We start from the raw sequence: 19,952 nt of genomic DNA, 5'->3' as shown, positions 1-19,952 counted from the left end.
CTACCAGTGATGATGGAGAGAGCTACTTCCTCCCCTCTTTGGGGCTTGATCTGGGTACTCGGCATGCTGGCTCATGCCTGAATTATGTATTCAATGAAATCCCTGGCAAACCACCAGCAATTCAGCTAAACAGTGACTGCTGGTACAAAAATAACCTGGCAATTAATGTTCCTGAGTTATTAGGCAAACATATATAATTGCTGCTTGTTTAAAAACAGACAGCTGAACATCTTAGGACAAAAGTCCATGCTCATTCAGCTTTTCTTCTTACTTTTCCCCCCTTTATTTTCCCTTTGCAAGAGCATTATGTCAGAATCAGCACCCGAAGCCAACAGCCCTGATTTGGGGTTGGACTGGGATGAGATGTCCCTGGCTCCCCCAACCCCTGTTCACCTGCAGGGCTCTGGGACGTGGAAGCAGAGGAGGAAGGTATTTAAGAGAGAATGCTGAGCGGAACCACATGGAGCTTGACCCCACCCATGGCTCTCATCCCAGACTCTGGCGCGTCCCCACCATAGCACTCAGGGACTGCGGTGTTCTCCCTTCTTCTGCCCGCTGGCCAGGTCACAGCCAGTGGGCACCTTCTACAAGACTGGCCCATCCAGGTCTGGGGCAGGTGTACTGCCTTCTACTGCACTGTCCAGCCCACGGAAGGTGGGCTCTACTGCCATCCCCGCTGCAGAGGTTGGGGGGCACTTCTGCCCAGAAGGGACATGGAGACTTGGTCCAGGTCTGGGTTGAAACATAGCAGTTAGAGGTACAAAGGCTGAGGCTCATATCAGGGACAGAGACCACCTCCCCCTACCCCAGGCAGCACATTCCCAAGACCTGGTACAGCCCTGGGGCCAGCTGGGCATCAGAGCAGGCTGAGTGAGGCACTCTGGAGGTGCTGAGGCTTCCGTAGCAGACCCCAAGGGCTCTAGGCATGGCACAGTCCCTGGCAACAACCAAAAGCATTTCCCCAGTTCTGCAGGCAGGAAGCTTCAGGGGCAGATGCTGAGTTGGGGGGCACACATGTGCACACAGGCCTCCAAGGGCATGAGTGGTGGGTGCAAGCACCACTTTCTTTTTTATTTGAAATGGAGTCTCGCTCTGTCACCCAGGCTGGAGTGTAATGGCGCGATCTCAGCCCACTGCAACTTCTGCCTACCAAGTTCAAGCAATTCTGTGCCTCAGCCTCCCAAGCAGTTGGAATTACAGGTGCCCACCACCACGTCTGGCTGATTTTCGTATTTTTAGTAGAGACAGGGTTTCACTATCTTGGCCAGGCTGGTCTTGAACTCCTGACCTCATGATCCACCCTCATCGGCCTCCCAAAATGCTGGCATTACAGGCATGAGCCACCGCACCCAGCCATGAGCACCACTTTCACTCCCAATTTTATGAATGTCTGTTATTTCACAGTTCATCAGAAGCAAGTGTTTTATGAACTTAATGTGCAATGATCAGTATGAAAATTATTTTTAAACACTTGTCAGGATCTCACCACTGCAGCTTGGTTTCATACTCACAGTGTGATGGTAGGACAGCCGAGCCCTGCTCCTTGGAGCTGCCTCTCCATGGCACAAGTGTTCAGGGGGTCTTCAGCCATCATTTTTTTTTTTTTTTTTAGAGACAGGGCTTCTCTGTTCCCCAGGTTGGAGTACATTGGTGCAGTCACAGCTCACTGCAGCCTCAAACTCCTGGGCTCAAATGATCCTGCTGCCTTAGCCTCCCAAGTAGTTGGGAATACAGGCATGCACCACCACGCCTGACTAATTTTTGTTTTTGTTTTTGTTTTTGTTTTTTTTGTAGATATGGGGTCTGTCTTTCTTGCCCAAGCTGGTCTCAAAACTCCTAGGCTCAAGTGATCCTCCCACTTTGGCCTCCCAAACTGCTGAGATTATGGGTGTCATCCACTGTGCCTGGCCCAGCCATTGCTTCTTAGATCCTCGGGTCTAACGAATATTGCAGGAACTGACCCCTTCCACTCAGTCACCACTATGTCCTTATTTGTTTTCTTCTAGTGTCCAAGCTGGGACTTGAAACTCAGTTTTCTTTCCTCAAGATCAGGGCTATTAAAGTTTAGATGTCTCTCCTAATTGCAAAAGAAATATTTATTTGATTAGGCTGGGTGTGGTGGCTCACACCTGTAATCCCAGCACTTGGGGAGGCCAAGGCGGATGGATCATTTGAGGTCAAGAGTTCAAGACCAGCTTGGCCAACATGGTGAAACCCCATCTCTACTAAAAGTACAAAAAATTAGCTGGGTGTGGTGGTGGGTGCCTGTAATCCCAGCTACTCAGGAGGCTGAGGCGGTAGAATAGCTTGAACCTGGGAGGTGGGAGTTGCAGTGAGCCGAGATCGCGTCACTGCACTCCAACCTAGGTGAGAGAGGGAGACTCCCTCTCAAAAAATAAAAATAAATAAAAATAGAAATATTTGTCTGATTCATAATGCAAAAAACCTAGTAAGACAGAGAAGTTCCCATCCACTCCCCACCGACCCCAGAAATTAACTCCAAAAGACACAGAATGGAGCAGCCCTCAGACGCCCACATGCTGTGCCGTTCAATCTGTATCCTTGAGCTCACGCTTCCAGGAGCCCATGGATTTGTTGTGAGTGTTCCCAGGGCTGGGGACAGATGGACAGAAGGAGGGACAGGCCCCCACCCTCCAGCCTGGGCTCCAGGCATGCTTGGTGCCAGCCCCTAAGGGCCTAGCAGAGCCGTCTCCCGCCATTGAGTGGTGTGGATGTGTGTCCCTGCCCAGCATCCTCCTGTTTACGGGCAAGGCTCTGAGTGCAGTCCCGGCTGCAGGCCCCCGAGAGCTCACCTGGAGCCACTGTGCTCCTTCCTCCTGTGCAGATGCGGCGGGACTGCTGGCTTCCTGCCCTCTCTGAGACTGGTCCTTATTGCCACTCAGGCCAGTTTGGTGTGTGAAGAGAGAAAAAGACTTGGCTCGCTCGTTTCCATCTGAAGCCATCAGTGGTGCTTTCCTCTTGCAGGCTCATCTTGGCAGCCAACAGGGACGAATTCTACAGCCGACCCTCCAAGTTAGCTGACTTCTGGGGGAACAACAACGAGATCCTCAGTGGTGAGTCTTCCTGCGTGCTCCGCGATGGCTGCGCCTTGTTACTTCCCTAGCCCCTGCGTGGCCGAGTGACCCTAACTGAGTGGTGCTGCCTCCGAGTGTGATGGCGGGGTGTAGAGGTGGAACCGATGGGGCTCGTGGTCGGGGCTAGCCCCAGCACTGGGCATCGCCAGAGCTGCCCACCCAGCACTGTCTGCGCTGCTTCCTGTGCCATGCGTGTGCACGGGAGCCCCATCATGCGAAAGGATCAGTTGGTTTTATTTGGATCCTCCTTTTTGCTGAGGGCATGTGGGTGGATTTGTGTGATGTACAGATCCACACTCGGTCACGTTGTGAAGCGACCCAGTCATGTGAGTGTGTGCATGCGTGTGTATGCGCGTGTGCGTGCCTGTGTTTGTGTGTGTTTGTGCATGAGCACACTTGCTTCAGGGATGGCGGGGCTGAGTTTGGGGAGCCGCTGGTGCTGAAGCCCTGTCACCTGCACCATGCATGTGTTGCATGAGGTGTATTCATAGGGCAGAAGTAGGGGTGAGAACCAGGTCCTCCCCTCCAAAGATACCAGCCTTGTTGAAGTCCTGTTGGACAGGAAGCAGTTCCTGCCCATGGGGTGGTGGGACTCTACATGGAAGATGTGCAGAGATGGCTGGTGAGGCCACAGATTACTCTGCCTGTGTACCAGGCGCCAAGTGGGCCCGAGTCATCGTGGCATGCTCCAGAGTGCCCACTCAGGCCAGATGTGTGACCTCGTGGGCCCATGGAGGCTGTGTGTACCCTGTGCTGCCTCCCAGGCTGGGAGGGCAGGTGTTGGGATTACAGGTGTGAGCCCAACACTTTGGGAGGCAGGAGGATTACTTGAGCCCAGGAGTGCAAGAACAGTCTGGGCAACATGGCAAAACCCTGTCTCTACAAAAAAATTACAAAAATTAGCCAGGCATGGTGGCGTGTGCCTGTGGCCCCAGCTACTCAGGAGGCTGAGGCTAGAGAATTGCTTGAGCCCAGAAAGCAGAGGTTTCAGTGAGCTGAGATTGTGCCACTGTACTCCAGTATGGGTGACAGAGCAAGACCCTGTCTCATTCAATCAATCAATCAAATAAAAGCTCAGCTGTGGGGTTTTGTGAGGACTCCTATGTAGGCCTGTGGCCTGGCAGTAGTATGAGAATGCTGCTGAGGCTGAGTGGTCCTGGCACCGTGTGGGAGGAGGACGGGTGCATGGAGACTGAGGCAGGGCGGTCCTAGGCCTGCTGGTATAGGATGATGCAGTGGGTGCAGGGCTGGTCAGGATGGGTGGGTAAAGGCACGGGACTGATGTCCTTGGAAAGTGGAAGGTTTTTGTAGATGAAGACATGGTGGCTCAGAGGGTTTCCCTCCTCTGGCTCCTTGACTATTGTGCCCTCCTGGGCTCCATCCCACCCTGGCACCCAGGTCTGTCAGCTGCCTCTGAACTAGTGCCAACCCCAGGAGCTCCAGTCTTATGGAATTGTTCACCCATGTGGTGTTTTGATGGTAGCAGCTGGTGCACTGATGTACACGGGCTCCTGCCAAGTGTCGGGGTGACCATATCACTAAGGCCCATATCCTCTCACTCTCTGGCGTCACCAGATTGTGTGCAAAAGTTTAGGACGGTGGTTCTCCAGGTGTGGTCCTTGGGCCTGTAGCACCAGCTTTACTTGAGAACTTGTTGGAAATGAAATCACCCTGGTGCAGTGGCTCACACCTGTAATCTCAGCACTTTAGGAGTCCAAGGCAGGAGGATCCCTTGAGGCCAGGAGCTTGAGACCAGCCTGGGCAACATAGTGAGTCCCTGTCTCTACAGCAACAACAAAAAATTAGCCAGATGTGGTGGCACATGTCTGTTGTCCCAGTTACTCGGGAGGCTGAGGTGGGAGGATCACCTGAGCCTGGGAGGTAGAAGGTGCAGTGAACTGAGATTGAGCCACCACAGTCCAGCCTAGGCAAGAGAATAAGACCCTGTCTCAAAAAAAAAAAAAAAAAAAAGAAAAAGAAAAAAAGAAATGCAAATCAAAATCATTAAATTCATAAAAATTTGGCCATTACTTCTTTTTTTTTTTTTTTTGAGATGGAGTTTCGCTCTTGTTGCCCAGGCTGGAATGCAATGGTGCCATCTCAGCTCACCACAACCTCTGCCTCCCGGGTTCAAGCTATTCTCCTGCTTCAGCCTCCCGAGTAGCTGGGATTACAGGCGTGCGCCACCACACCAGGCTAATTTTGTACTTTTAGTAGAGATGGGGTTTCTCCATGTTGGTCAGGTTGGACTCAAACTTCCAACTTCAGGTGATCCGCCTGCCTCGGTCTCCCAAAGTGCTGGGATTAGAGGCATGAGCCACTGCGCCCGGCGGCCATTACTTCTTCAAGTAGTTTTTCTGTCTTCTCCCTCACTCTCTCCTTCCCTCCAGTTACATACATCTGTTAGTTCACTTGCCTTTGTCCCACACCTCTGTGATGCCCTCTGTGTACTTTTCTCGGTGCTCCTGCATCTTGCGGTTTTCCAGCCTGGTGTCTGGGAGCCAGCCCTACTCCCCGGCCTGTGTGAGCACTGGTGGTTCTTGCCCCAGTGTCATATAGTCTCTTCCCTGAGATGCTGACCAGACATTCTCTGTGCAGCTCCTTCCTCTCTGTACTTTTGTGCCACTGTCTTAGTTCGTTTGTGTTGCTCTAAAGGAAAAAGCTGAGTCTGGGTAATTTTTTTTTTTTTTTTTTTTGGAGATAGAGTCTCACTCTGTGGCCCAGGCTGGAGTGCAGTGGCACGATCCTGTCTCAGTGCAGCCTCTAACTCCTGGCCTCAAGTGATCCTCTGACCTCCGCCTCCTGAGTAGCTGGGACTACAAGTGCACACCACCATGCCCAGCTCATTTTTAAAAATAATTTGTAGCGACAAAGCCTTGCTGTGTTGCACAGGCTAGTCTCAAACTCCTGGCCCGAAGTGATCTTCCTTTTTTGGCCTCCCAAAGTGCTGGAATTACAGGTATAAGCCACGGTGCCCAGCCAAGGCTGGGTAATTTTTTTTTTTTTTTTGAAATGGAGTCTTGCTCAGTTGCTTGGGCTGGAGTGCAATGGTGTGATCTTGGCTCACTGCAACCTTTACCTCCCAGATTCAAGTGATTCTCCTGCCTCAGCCTCCCGAGTAGCTGAGATTATAGGCACCTGCCACCACTCCCAGCTAATTTTTGTATTTTTGTGTTTTTTTTATTATTATACTTTAAGTTCTAGGGTACATGTGTACAGCGTGCAGGTTTGATACATAGGTATACATGTGCCATGTTGGTTTGCTGTACCCATCAACTTGTCATTTACATTGGGTATTTCTCCTAACGCTATCCCTCCCCCAATGCAATTTTTGTATCTTGAGTTGGGATGGGGTTTCACCAGGTTGGCTGGGCTGGTCTCGAACTCCTGACCTCAAGTGATCCACAAGACTGGGTAATTTATAAAGAAAAGAGGTTTATTTGGCTTAGAGTTCTGCAGGGGACCTGAAGCATGGTGTCAGCATCTGCTTCTGATGCAGGCCACAGGAAGCTTCCAATGATGATGGAAGGGGAAGGGGAGGTGGTATGTGCAGATCACACGGAGAGAGGAAGCCAGAGAGAGCGGGGAGGTGCCACGCTGTTTTAAACAATCAGTTCTCAGAGGAACTAATAGAGCTAGGACTCATCACTGTGAGGACAGCACCATTCATGAAGGATCTGCCATTAGGTAGATCTGTCTCCCATTAGGCCCCACCTCCAACATTGGGGATCAGTTTTTTGGGTTTGTTTGTTTTTTTTTGAGACAGAGTTTCACTATTGTTGCCCAGGCTGGAGTTCTATGGTGCTATCTCGGCTCACCGTAACCTCCTCCTAGATTCAAGCGATTCTCCTGCCTCAGCCTCCCGAGTAGCTGGGATTACAGGCGCCTGCCACCACGCCCAGCTAATTTTTTGTTTTTAGTAGAGACAGGGTTTCACCATGTTGGCCTGGCTGGTCTGGAACTCCTGACCTCAGGCAATCCACCCGCCTCAGCCTCCCAAAGTGCTGAGATTAGAGGTATGAGCCACCTCACCCAGCCCGGGGTTCAGATTTTAACATGAGATATGGGGGACAAACATCCAAACTATGGCAGCCATGAACTCTGGGTGTCTCAGTTTCCCCAAACACTAAGCCCCTCTTCTCAGCTCAGGGAGTCTGCTGAATTCAGCCTGGTCCCGCTACTCCCTGGGCTGGGTCCTGGAGCCTCTCTAATCATGGGCTCACTTTGTTTCCTGTCTCTCATATCCTTTTTGGTAAAACCCATTTGATATGGTTTGGCTGTGTCCCCACCCAAATCTCATCTTGAATTGTAGTTCCCAAAATCCCCACATGTCCTGGGAGAGACCCAGCGGGAGGTAATTGAATCATGGGGCAGTTACCCCCATGCCGTTGTTCTCATGATAGTGAGTGAGTTCCACGCAATCTGATGGGGTTTTTTGTTTTGTTTTGTTTTGGTTTTGGTTTTGGTTTTTTTTGAGACAGAGTTTTGCTCTTGTTACCCAGGCTGGAGTGCAATGTTGCGATCTTGGCTCACCGCAACCTCCACCTCCCAGGTTCAAGCAATTCTCCTGACTCAGCCTCCTGAGTAGCTGGAATTACAGCCGCTTGCCACCACGCCTGGCTCATTTTTGTGTTTTTAGTAGAGATGGGGTTTCACCATGTTGGCCAGGCTGGTCTCGAACTCCTGACCTCAGGTCATCTTCCTGCCTCGGCCTTCCAAAGTGCTGGGATTACAGGCATGAGCCACTGCTCCCAGCCAAGATCTGATGGTTTTACAAGGGGCTTTTCCTGCTTTGCTTGGAACTTCTTCCTGCTACCATGTGAAGAAAGACATGTTTGTTTCCCCTTCCACCACGATTGTAAGTTTCCTGAGTCCTCCCCAGCCATGCTGAACTATGAGTCACATCTCTTTCCTTTATAAATTACCCAGTCTTGGGTATGTCCTTGTAGCAGCGTGAGAATAGACTAATAAATACACCATTGTTTCATGTATTTTATTTATATTTTTTGGTTGTTTTATGCAGGAAGGTAAATCTGGTCCTTGTTACTTGGGCAAATTTGGAAGTTTTGTTCTTGTTTTAATTATTGATTTGTAAGAGTTGTTTATCCATTCTAGATATGAGTCCTTTGTGCCTACTCATTTCCTTAATGATAACTTTTGGTGAGCAGAGTTTTTTTTTTTTTTTTTTTTTTTTTTTTTAAGGTAGAGTCTCAGTCTCATTCTCTTGCCAGGCTGGAGTGCAGTGGTGCAATCTCAGCTCACTGCAACCTCCGCCTCCCAGGTTCAAGCGATTCTCCTGCCTCAGCCTCCAGAGTAGCTGGGACCACAGGTGTGCACCACCACGCCCAGCTAATTTTTGTATTTTTAGTAGAGATGGGATATCACCGTGTTGGCCAGGATGGGCTCTATCTCTTGACCTCGTGGTCCACCTGCCTCAGCCTCCCAAAGTGCTGGGACTGCAGGTGTGAGCCACCGCGCCCAGCCAGAATATTTTATTTTAACAAAGTACAGTTTATCTTCTCTTTTATGAGTTGTTCTTTTTGTGTCTTATCCAAAAAGTCTCTGCCTACCCAGAGGAAAATATATAACAATATTTTCTTCCATTTGCTTCTAGAAGCCTAATTTTGGTTTTTATGTTTGGTCTATGATTTATCTCAAGGTTTTGTACATAGTGTGAGGTAGGGGTTGAGATTTACTGCCTCCCACCCCCAAATCTCTCTAGTTGTTCCAGCATCATTTATTAAATGGATTTTCTTTTGCCTAGTTCATTACTATGGCAACTTGGTTGTACATCAGTTGAACATATACGTGTGGGTCTATTCCTGACTCTGTTGTGTCCCTTTGATCTATGTATCTGTCTTGATGTCAACACCACACAGTCTTTGAGTGCTGTTACTTTTTAGTAAGTCTTTAAATCAGGGTGGGCACAGTGGCTCACACCTGTAATCTCAGCACTTTGGGAGGCCGAGGCGGGTGGATCACCTGAGGTTGGGAGTTCAAGACCAGTCTGACCAACATGGAGAAACCCCGTGTCTACTAAAAATACAAAATTAGCCAGGTGTGGTGGTCCATGCCTGTAATCCCAGCTACTCGGGAGGCTGAGGCAGGAGAATCACTTGAACCTGGGAGGCGGAGGTTGCAGTGAGCCGAGATCATGCCATTGCACTCCAGCCTGGGCCGCAAGAGTGAAACTCCATCTCAAAAAAAAAAAAAAAAAAAATAGAAATCAGAAAGTGTGAGTCTACCTTCTTTTTCGGGACTATTTTGGCCATCCTAGTTCCTTTGCATATACATAGATATTTTAGTCAGTCTGTTAATTGCTATAAAACAAAAAGCCCCCTAGGATTTTGACTGGGCAGGTGTTGAATCTATGGGTCATTTGGGGAGAAGTGTCACCTTAACAATACTGAGTTGTCTAAGAAGTACCCAATGAAACAAGTAACAACAAGAAACACTATTGGCCGGGCGCGGTGGCTCAAGCCTGTAATCCCAGCACTTTGGGAGGCCGAGACGGGTGGATCACGAGGTCAGGAGATCGAGACCATCCTGGCTAACACGGTGAAACGCCGTCTCTACTAAAAATACAAAAAAACTAGCCAGGCGAGGTGGCGGGCGCCTGTAGTCCCAGCTACTCGGGAGGCTGAGGCAGGAGAATGGCGTGAACCCGGGAGGCGGAGCTTGCAGTGAGCCGAGATCCAGCCACTGCACTCCAGCCTGGGCGACAGAGCGAGACTCCGTCTCAAAAAAAAAAAAAAAAAAAAAAAAAAAAGCAAGCAAGAAAACAGCCCGGGCGCGGTGGCTCACGCCTGTAATCCCAGCACTTTGGGAGGCCGAGGCGGGCGGATCACGAGGTCAGGAGATCGAGACCATCCTAGCTAACACGGTGAAACCCCGTCTCTACTAAAAATACAACAACAACAAAAAAAAGAAACACTATTGAAGTTGGGCGTGGTGACTCACGCCTGTAATCCCAGCACTTTGGGAGGCTGAGGTGGGCAAATCACGAGGTCAGGAGATCGAGACCATCCTGGCTAACACGGTGAAATCCTGTCTCTACTAAAAAAATGCAAACAAATTAGCCAGGTGTGGTGGTGGGCACCTGTAGTCCCAGCTTCTCGGGAGGCTGAGGCAGGAGAATGGCCTGAACCTGGGAGGTGGAGCTTGCAGTGAGCCGAGATCTCGCCACTGCACTCCAGCCTGGATGACAGAGCAAGACTCCGTCTCAAAAAACAACAACAAAAAACAAACAAACAAAAAACCCACTATTGAATCTTTCAGTCAGTGAATATGCACATCTCTCCTTAAATCAGGTCAGCTCAACTTGAGACCTTCAACAGTGCCCTGGAGTTTTCAGTCTTTGTCACCCTTTTTTCATTAAATATTTTCGTGGTTTTTTTTGTTTTTTTTTTTTAATCACACCAAGGGTTTTAAAATGCTGTTATAAATGGTATATTTAAATTTTCGCTTTCCAGTTCTTGCTAGCATTTATTAGTTCTAATACATTGGTCTTGGTATTCCTTTTGGATTTTCTTTATATATGATCCTGCTGGTTGCAAATAGAGTTTTGTTTTGTTTGTTTGTTTTTGAGATAGAGTTTTGCTCTTGTTGCCCAGGGTGGAGTGCAATGGCGTGATCTCGGCTCACCGCAACCTCCATCTCCCGGGTTCAAGCGATTCCCCTCCCTCAGCCTCCCGAGTAGCTGGGATTATAGGCTGCCTCAGCCTCCCAAGTAGCTGGGATTACAGGCATGTACCACCACGCCTGGCTAATTTTGTATTTTTAATAGAAATGGAGTTTCTCCATGTTGGTCAGGCTGATCTCGAACTCCCAACTTCAGGTGATCCGCCCACCTCAGCCTCCCACAGTGCTGGGATTACAGGTGTAAGTCACCGCACGGGGCCACAAATACAGTTTTATTTCTTTATTTTTGATCTTTATATCTTTTTTTCTGTTATAATTGATTATTGTTATAAAAATAACATCTTAGGGCCAGGCACGGTGGCTCACGCCTGTAATCCCAGCACTTTGGGAGGCCAAGGTGGCTGGATCACCTGAGGTTGGGAATTCGAGACCAGCCTGGCCAACATGGAGAAACTCCGTTTCTACTAAAAATACAAAATTAGCTGGGCGTGATGGCATGTGCCTGTAATTCCAGCTACTCAGGAGGCTGAGGCAGGAGAATTGCTTGAACCCGGGAGGTGGAGGTTGCAGTGAGCCAAGATCGCACCATTGCACTCCAGCCTGAGCAACAAGAGCGAAGCTCTGTCTCAAATAATAATAATAATAATAATAATAAATAAAATAACATCCTAGCCAGTGCAATCCCAAATCACTCCTGTAATCCCAGCACTTTGGGAGGCTGAGACAGGAGGATAGCTTGAGCCCGGGAGTTCGAGACAAGCCTAGGCAACACAGCGAAACCTTGTCTGTACAAAAAAGTGCAAAAATTAGCCGGGTGTGATGGTGCACGCCTGTGGTCCCAGCTACTTGGGCTGAGGTGGGAGGATCGCTTGAGCCTGGGAGGTGGAGGTTGCAGTGAGCTGTGTGATCGCCACTGAACTCCAGCTTGGGTGACAGAGTGAGACCCTGTCTCAAAAAAATAAAAAACAAAATAAAATAATAAAAATAACATCTTAATGACAGGCTTTTTTGCCCCAATCTTTGGGTAAAATGACCCCCTGGTCTCCTGTGGCTTTCCGGGCCTCTCCAACCTTGTGGCACTAGCAGTGGCCCGCGCCCTGCAGAAGATTTGGCGGGGGTAAAGGTCCTGGTTGTGTGCTGGGCTCTGACTGAAGGGCCTGCCCTTTGGGCCTGGTGCATCCTGCTGGGTGAGGATAGCCAGCATCCCTGCACCCCATGCAATTGGAGCCTAGTGCTGCCCCTCAGCCTTGGAGCTTGGGCTCCTCAGAGCCTGTGCAACTCTCCCGGCTCCAAAGATTGCAGAGTGAGGGCCAGCCTCCTGGCCCAAGTGAGAGGATATGTTCTGCAGGGCGTCTGTTGGGATAGGTGTGGTTGGTGTCATAGTCGTCCTGCAGGGCAGGGATCTCGCTTGCATGACCCATGAGCCCCAGGGGCCACCTGGCCTTGAAGAGTTCCAGCCACTATTCCATAGCTGGGGCTGCTGGGCCAAGCTGCATGTTGAATGTCCTCGAGGAGCTTGAGGCAGGAGCTGGGCCGAGTATGCGTCTCCCAGGGCTGGGGACCGGGGGGGGGACTGGAATGGGTGGCATCAGTGGTGGTAACACTGTCATCTGCCACAGGGCTGGACATGGAGGAAGGCAAGGAAGGAGGCACATGGCTGGGCATCAGCACACGTGGCAAGCTGGCAGCGCTCACCAACTACCTGCAGCCGCAGCTGGACTGGCAGGCCCGAGGGCGAGGTAAGGCGAGTGGGGTGCGACCAAGGTGAGACAGGGTGGGGTGGGGCGGGCCTAGGTGAGACAAGGTGGGGCCCAGGGACTACAGGACTGGCCAATGTATGATGGAGCATGGCGGGCCAAGGTAGGAAGTGCCAAGGTGCTTGTGCTCAGGTGTGGGATGGGGCAGGGCTGAGGTACCGTGGGGCAAGGCCAGGTTCCAGAGTGGGCGGTGCCATAACGTGGCAGGGCAGAGCCCAGGTAAGGGTGGGCACAAGAAGAGGGCAAGCTGGGCCCCGGAGCAGATGGGGGTTTCTGCGGGCATATCACCACCACCACTGAGGTGTGCTGCAGGGGTATGTGGCAGAGACAGGAAAGAGTGAGGAGGGGCATCCCCATTTCCCATGCCCTGGCCCTCTGGTGTCACAGCTGGGAGCCCACTCCCACCTGACCCACGCAGCACTGTTTACTCCTCTTAGGGAGCACTCTCCACTTGTCCTCATTGCATGTCACTCCTGACTGCTGTGTCACAGTCCCCTGCCTGGAATGTGTGTAGAGTAGATGCCTTCCCCGAGATGACAGCTCTGTGGACACACATTGTCCCCACTGAAAGGTGTTATTACTTCATGCTGGATTTCCATAGGAAGACATAGTGGGGAAAAATTTTTTTTAATAAAATGAGTAGTTTTCATTGCTGACCTGAGTGGCAGCCAGGCTAATGAGATGTGGCTGACTCTTGTGACAGTCATGACAGGCCAGGGCTCCAATGGGTCCCCTCATCTTCCTGCATCCTCCCCAGGGGGCCCCACATCAGTGTTCCTGGGGGAAGAGCACATCCCTGCAGCTGTGGACACGGCATCTGTCCCCTGCCTACAGGTGAACTTGTCACTCACTTTCTGACCACTGACGTGGACAGCTTGTCCTACCTGAAGAAGGTCTCTATGGAGGGCCATCTGTACAATGGCTTCAACCTCATAGCAGCCGACCTGAGGTGGGTCTGCCAGAGGGGGATGGCGGCTCTGCCCAGCACTGCCTCGGGGGCAGGCCTCAGGCTCATCAGGAAGCCGGGTTCCTCTGGAGGCCGTGCTAGCCTCTCCAGGGACGTTGCTCCTCATGACTTGGCAAACATTCTGAGGAATGAGCCTGTCACAGATGTACCAACTCGGGTATTTGGGAGTGAAGCCCAAGGCTTCCTGTGATGGCATGAGGGCTGCTGGCTCCCTGGAGAAAGCTGAGGCTGTGAAGAACAGTCACACAGAGTGGCCCTGGCTGGGTGTTCTCCCTCCCACGGGCAGGCTGTGCAGAGCAGCCCTCGGCAGCCCTGGCCTGGAGTGGCTGGGATGCTGTGCTCCCAGGGAAGCTCCTGTTGGAGACAAGTCCACAGGAACTGCAGAGGTTTTGTGTGTTTTGCCCTTCCGTGAAGTGAGCATTCCTCCCTCCTGCCCTCCTCCCCCTCCAACGCCCCAGAACTTGGCGAATGCTGGTAGTCTGGGCCTTCCGCCAGGACAGGCAAATGGGAAGTGGTCGGCACACTGTGGCGGGCCCTGAAGCTGCCTCCTTCCACAAGGGCAGGTCCACAGGCCGCTGTCCTGGCTCCCGAGTCCCAGGCCTGCTGTTCGTTGAGCATCCCTTGTGTGTGGCATGCCCAGCCCTGCCCCGCACGGGCCTGTGCACTTGCTATGGAGGCTCAGAGAGTTGCGGTGTCCCCTAGGTGGAGAGCCGAGGGCTGGCGTGGGGCACTTGCTGCCCGGAGCCCTTCTTCCTGCCCATGCCTTTGTGACTCCAGGTGGCAGAGCCCGTGTGCTCCCTGCATGCCTCCATGCTCAGGAACCACTTTCCCCGGTCAGTAGTTCCATGTGGGTCTGACTTAGCCTCAGGAGAATGGATCCGTGGCTGTGATGCCAGCAGAACTCGGCACTCAGCAGCTGTGTGGAGGTGGGGTGCCAGGAGTGCCATGCCCTGAGCAGATGCATGGGCTCCTGTGGTTGGGGGGTGGGGTCTTGGGTTCCTCAGAGCCTGTGCAACTCTCCCGGCTCCAAAGGCTGCAGAGTGAGCGTCAGCCTCCTGGACCTAGCCTGAGGATACAGGCAGTGGCAAGGAGAGCGTACCACACAGGTCAGGCAAAAGCTGATGCCAGGGCCGAGGCTGGAGGGTGGGGGACATCAGAGGTCAGCGAGCAGCCCTGCTGGTAGGTACAGATGAGGAAGCCAAGGCCTGGAAAGGAAAGAGGCTTGTCACGGCCACAGCTATCCCTGGGTGAGGCCTGCCCTCCGCCTGGCCTGTGGTAGTGCTGGCAGTGGCCCCAGCATGGGTGTCCAGTTCTGTAGGTCCTTACATAGAAAGCCCAGAGGAGCTTTTTGCCTACAAACAGTCTCTGAAATTATGAACCAAGTATCTTAGGAAAGTTGCCAAAGACCATGGTGAGGAAGAGTGGGAATGGAATGTGAACGTGGATGGGGGGCCCTTGAAGCCTACTAGGGGTGGGGAAGGTGGGTCCCACCTGGTGGGCAGCACTTGGGGAGGAAGACACCACACCTGGCTCTTTCTCTGCATCTGTTCATCTCGAAGGGCCAGGGCTCCATGCCCAGCATCTGACCTGGGAGGGCATTTCACAGGCCATAAAGAGATCCTCTTCAGTTTGCAAAAAAGGCACTTCACGTTCTAGAAGACTTGCTGTGGTATTGAGGATTGGAATATTTTCAGCTGGGGAGCATTTTTAACTATTTTCTTTTTTAAAATTAATTTATTTATTTTGTAGAGATGGGGTCTTGCTATGTTGCCCAGTCTGGTTTCAAACTTCTGGCCTCAAGCAGTCCTCCCTCCTCAGCCTCCAGAGTAGCTGGGACTGTAGGCATGAACCACTATGCCTAGCTCAACTGTCCCTTAACTATTTTAATTGTACACTTAACACATGAGAGTAGGAAAATGTGGTCTTTGGCGCTTTTTTTGGAAGCCTCGATCACCCTGGGGCCACCTGTCCAGAAACACTCAGAGATGAGCTGTGGTGGGGGGCCTGATGGAGAGGTTGGTGATGTGGGGATGCGGCTCAGCCCTGCAGTTGTCCCCATGGGCAGCCTTTTGTGTGCCCATGCCATGGGGCATTCGGCAAGGCAGGAAGGCCTTTTAGATGCTGTGCTTCCCAGGCTGGTGGACCCCGAGGTGAGCTGGGAACATACCCATGATGCTGGACAAGAGCTGGGGCCTCCATGACCCTGCCTGCCAGGTGCCCAAGGGGCTGGGTCCTGCAAGCCCCTGACCTGGCCACAGTGGGCTACTATGCACATCGCTAGCCTCCAGAAACAGGGCTGTGAGATCCCCAGGCAGTGTCGGGGGAGGACACCCTATGTCTGTAGTCTGACATTCTCTCCCCTTGGTCTGCAGCACAGCAAAGGGAGATGTCATTTGCTACTATGGGAACCGAGGGGAGCCTGATCCCATCGTTTTGACGCCAGGTGAGCCTGCCCTGGCAGCCTGATGGGGTGGGGGGCTGTTCCTATGCAGAGGTTACCCCTGTGCTTTTTAGAGACCGGGCCCTTGTCATATTACTCTCCTGGGATGACTTTGTGGCCGTTTAAGTGCCTTATGGTCTGTACGGACCTTGCCCTGCACCTGCACACTTCAGAGAGCCCTGGCTCCCTGCTCGCCCCCCCACCACGGGCCTTTCCTGCTGAGCGAGATATGCCCCTGTTCTGGGCTTCCCACCTCAGCCCTGTAGCCCAGCCGGCCACCCCCAGCCTCGCTTCCTGTGCCGTCCCAGTGTGCCCTGTGCCTGTCCCTTCTCAGACCCTCTGGGGCCGTCACCACCCGGGTTCTTGCCTGGTCTGCTCCCTGACGCACATGTACACACTCCACTCCAGCCCCACACAGACGCACACCTCCTGTACCCAGTCCCCAGTCGGATCCCCGGTCCCCATCCTCAGGGCCTCAAGCCCCCCTGCACCAGGTCACACTCCACAGCTGGGTTCTTCCTGCCCTGCCTCTGCACCACTGCCCAGCCTGTGCCTCCTGCTGCATGTCCTTCCTTTCCCCCCTCCTTGGGTGCTGCGATTTCCTGGAAGCTTCCTCTGCCAGTGCCCCAACCTGGACAGAATGTGTCACGTTGCCCCCTCTGCAGCCATGTTCTGGGAGGGAGGTCTGCATCTTGTCCCAGGTCTGGTGCCAGGACAAAGCAACACTCCTGGGAAATGGCATTTGCCCTGGGTGCACAAAACTGTAGGGACCGGAGCCCGGGTTCCGGGGCCAGCTGGCTCCCTCACTTCCATGCTCGCTGCTCGCAGAGACTCCTTGCTGGTGGCATCATGGAACTGTGCCTCAGATGCCCGCTTTGGTCCCTCTATTCAAGCTGCTGGCTCACACAGGGTGTTTCAGCACCTGGGGAGTGTGTCAGTGCCCTTGGTGCCACCCATACCCCTCTGTGAGGGGGCTCCCTCACACCCCTGGCTCCTCTGAAGCTCCGTGCCCACGTCACACAGACTTCCTTTGGCATTTGGCATAAATCACCAAGTGAGATTGCAGGTCACAGGTGCACACCTTCCCACTGGGTATACATGGTGGAACTGAAGCCCCAAGCATTTCTGGAGGGGCCCAAGGTAGATGGTAAGCAGTCCCCAGGACAGCTGAGTGGCCCCACCCCTCCTGCATCTTGGGGGGCTGGTGGTGCTGACGGGCTCATCATGAGTCCTATGGTCCTTGCCTGGCCCACACTGGAGCTAGCTTCCAGCTAGCTTCCATCCACAGATGGGCCCAGCACCCCATTTGCTAGGGTAGTGCCCAGGCCCGAACCCCTGGGCTAGTTGGGATCTCCAGAGGAGGCATCTGCCTGGAAGGTGGCTTCCAGTGTCTCCCACCCATTGGCCCCACGCATACCAGCTGGTGCCCTCTCCTCCACCTGGGGCTCGTCCTTCCGGCCACCCTCTGTGACCCTGGTCTTCCCCTCCCCACCTTGAATACAACTGTGGGCGGTCCACCTGAGCTCCCAAGAGCTGGGCAGTGGCACAGACATAGACACTACCAGTGAGGCAGGGATGTGGCCCCAGAAGGTCCTGAGCTTGCAAAGGATTGTTCTCACTGTCTCAGCCAGCTCTTGCTGTTCCACCTGCCCCAGGACCTCCCTGTCAGTTCAGGGTCCGTGGGGTTGGAATGTGTAGCAAGATGGGTCTGTGGCAGTGGAGTTGGGCCACGCTGAGCCTGTGACTGCCCAGGAGAGAACTGGAAACTAAAAGGTGCAAAAGCAGAGACCCCCTACCACCCCCTCATTCTGAACATTGGCCCAGAGGCCTCTGGGGCAGTCGCTGTAACCATTCACGTGACACCCACGGTTCTCAAAGGCTGAGACCTCCGTGGCCAGAGATGCTTATTTTCTGCTCAGTTGTTATTTTGGGGAACTTATTTCTGTCTACATTCTGCCTTATCCCTGAGCCTGCCCCACCTGGTCCACGTTGCCTTTATTTTTTTGATAACAGCTTTATTGAGATATGACTGACTAGCAGCACAGTTCACGCATTTAAAGTGTATCATTCAGTAGGTTTCGGTTCATTCACAGAGTTGAGTAACCGTCATCACTACCTAATTCCAGGACCTTTTCTTGATCCCCAAAGAAAGCCATACCCATCAGCAGCCACTCCTCAGTTCCCGCTTCTTCAGCCCCTGCAACCTTTAATCTGCATTCTGTCTGTGGATTTGCCTATTCTGGACACTTTGTATAAAGGGAATCCTATAATACGTAGTTTAGGGGACTTTTTTCACTTAGTGTTGTCTAAAAACCCACCAGCGGCCGGGCGCGGTGGCTCACACCTGTAATCCCAGCACTTTGGGAGGCTGAGGCAGGCGGATCACGAGGTCAGGAGATCAAGACCATCCTGGCTAACACGGTGAAACCCCGTCTCTACTGAAAATACAAAAAATTAGCTGGGCATGGTGGCAGGCGCCTGTAACCCCAGCTACTCGGGAGGCTGAGGCAGGAGAATGACGTGAACCCAGGAGGCGGAGCTTGCAAGTGAGCCGAGATCGCGCCACTGCACTCCAGCCTGGGAGACACAGTGAGACTCCGTCTCAAAAAAAACCAAAAAACAAAAAAACCAAAAAAACCTCACCAGCATGGCTAAATAGTAGAAAGGAGAGTTTTATTCGCCGTATCAGTTTACAGACTTGGAAGAGAGAGTCTCTAGCATGGACTGAGGTGCTCTCTTTAAAGAGGAGAAGGGCAGTTTGAGTTTTATGTCTCCTGAGGTCCATATCACACAATAGAGTCATACATATTCAGTAGGTTTGGGGAAAAGCCATACATATTTATGAGGGGACCCGAGAACATATGCAATAGATAAACATATATGTAACATACATCCCATGTTCACTTTGGGGCGGGGTTTTAGCATTAAAATGGGGCAAAATCTGGCTCTTTCCATCAAAAGGTGAGCTCTAGGACACAGAGTGCAGCCTCTATGAACTGCTGAAACCGGCTTACTGTCTGTAGTTGCTTATCAGAAAAGAGTGTTTGAAGGCTGATTCTCTGTCCAGTCGGGGTTGTAGTAGTCTGGGCTGTAAGTCAGAGTTAAGAGGGTCTTGATAATGTGTGATAATGAGTTAAGATAATGTGTGTGATCGCTGCTATTGTGAGGGAGTTTATCAAGAGTGCGTTTTTTCTTGTAGCCATAGGAATTTAAGGAGTTGCCAAGCCAGCTGCCCTGAACCCTCAAGCCAGTTGGTACTTTTTGTTTCTTCCTTTCATCCCTTAATGGACACTTGCATTGTTTCCACCTTTCGCCTGTTATAAACAGTGCTGCTCACAGTGTGACCTCACCGCGTTTGTGTGGTCATATGTTTTTATGGCTCTTGTGTGAATACCTAGGAATGGAGTTGTTAAGTTGTATGGTAACCCTGTTTAACCTTTTGAGGAACATCCAAACTGTTTCTCAAAGCTGCTGCAGCCTTATACATTCCCACCAGCAATGAATGCGGGTTGCAGCTTCTCTGAAACCACTTGCTATTTTCTGCGTTTTTGGTGATAGCCATGATAGTGGGTGTGAAGTAGTGTGGCCTCGTGGTTTGGTTTGCATTTCTCTCATGGCTATGATGTTGAACAGCTATTTTCATGCTCGTTGGCCGTTTGTATGTCTTCTTTGGAGAAATGGTTATTCAAATTGGGTTGTCTTTTTGAGTTATAGGAGTGCCTTATACATTCATTCTAGCTACAAGTCTCTTATTTAAAGCACAAAGTTTTAAATTTTTAAGTCCCGTGTCTCTTTTTTTTTCTGTTGCTCATGATTTTGGTTTCTTTTCTAAGAAACCATTGCCTAATCTAAGGTCATGAAGCTTTCCCCCGATACTTTCTTCTTAGAGTTTTATAGTTTTTGCTCTTTCACTTGGGTCTTTAGTTTGATTTAAGTTAACTTTTTTTTTTTTTTTTTGAGACAGGGTCTGGCTCTGTCACCCAGGCTGGAGTGCAGTGGTGCAGTCATGACTCACTGCACCCTCAACCTCCTGGCCTTAAGAGATCCTCCCT

The 19,952-nt window shown here is 51.7% G+C and overlaps 2 protein-coding genes across 17 annotated transcripts in view; both read left to right on the top strand.

The window, feature by feature from the left end:
• Positions 1-19,952, top strand: part of RANBP1 (RAN binding protein 1) — a 290,326-nt gene that overhangs the window by 201,276 nt on the left and 69,098 nt on the right. The window lies entirely within an intron of this gene.
• TANGO2 (transport and golgi organization 2 homolog) overlaps positions 1-19,952 on the top strand; it is a 46,125-nt gene that overhangs the window by 20,000 nt on the left and 6,173 nt on the right. For 7 of the 10 annotated variants that reach the window (XM_050746264.1, XM_050746265.1, XM_050746262.1 and 4 more), the window contains 4 exons: positions 2,986-3,074; positions 12,356-12,475; positions 13,328-13,442; positions 15,833-15,903. In XM_050746264.1, coding sequence (XP_050602221.1) covers positions 2,986-3,074; positions 12,356-12,475; positions 13,328-13,442; positions 15,833-15,903 — 395 coding nt within the window. Of the gene's footprint in view, positions 1-2,985; positions 3,075-12,355; positions 12,476-13,327; positions 13,443-15,832; positions 15,904-19,952 lie in introns of those variants that run through there. The other 3 variants (XM_050746268.1, XM_050746267.1, XM_050746266.1) reach the window with 1 other exon arrangement.

Source organism: Macaca thibetana, chromosome 10 (assembly GCF_024542745.1).
Source record: "Macaca thibetana thibetana isolate TM-01 chromosome 10, ASM2454274v1, whole genome shotgun sequence".
In the NCBI taxonomy this organism is placed as follows: domain Eukaryota; kingdom Metazoa; phylum Chordata; class Mammalia; order Primates; family Cercopithecidae; genus Macaca; species Macaca thibetana.
The sequence above is the reverse complement of the archived record's forward strand: the minus strand, read 5'-3'. Positions and strand labels throughout refer to the sequence as shown.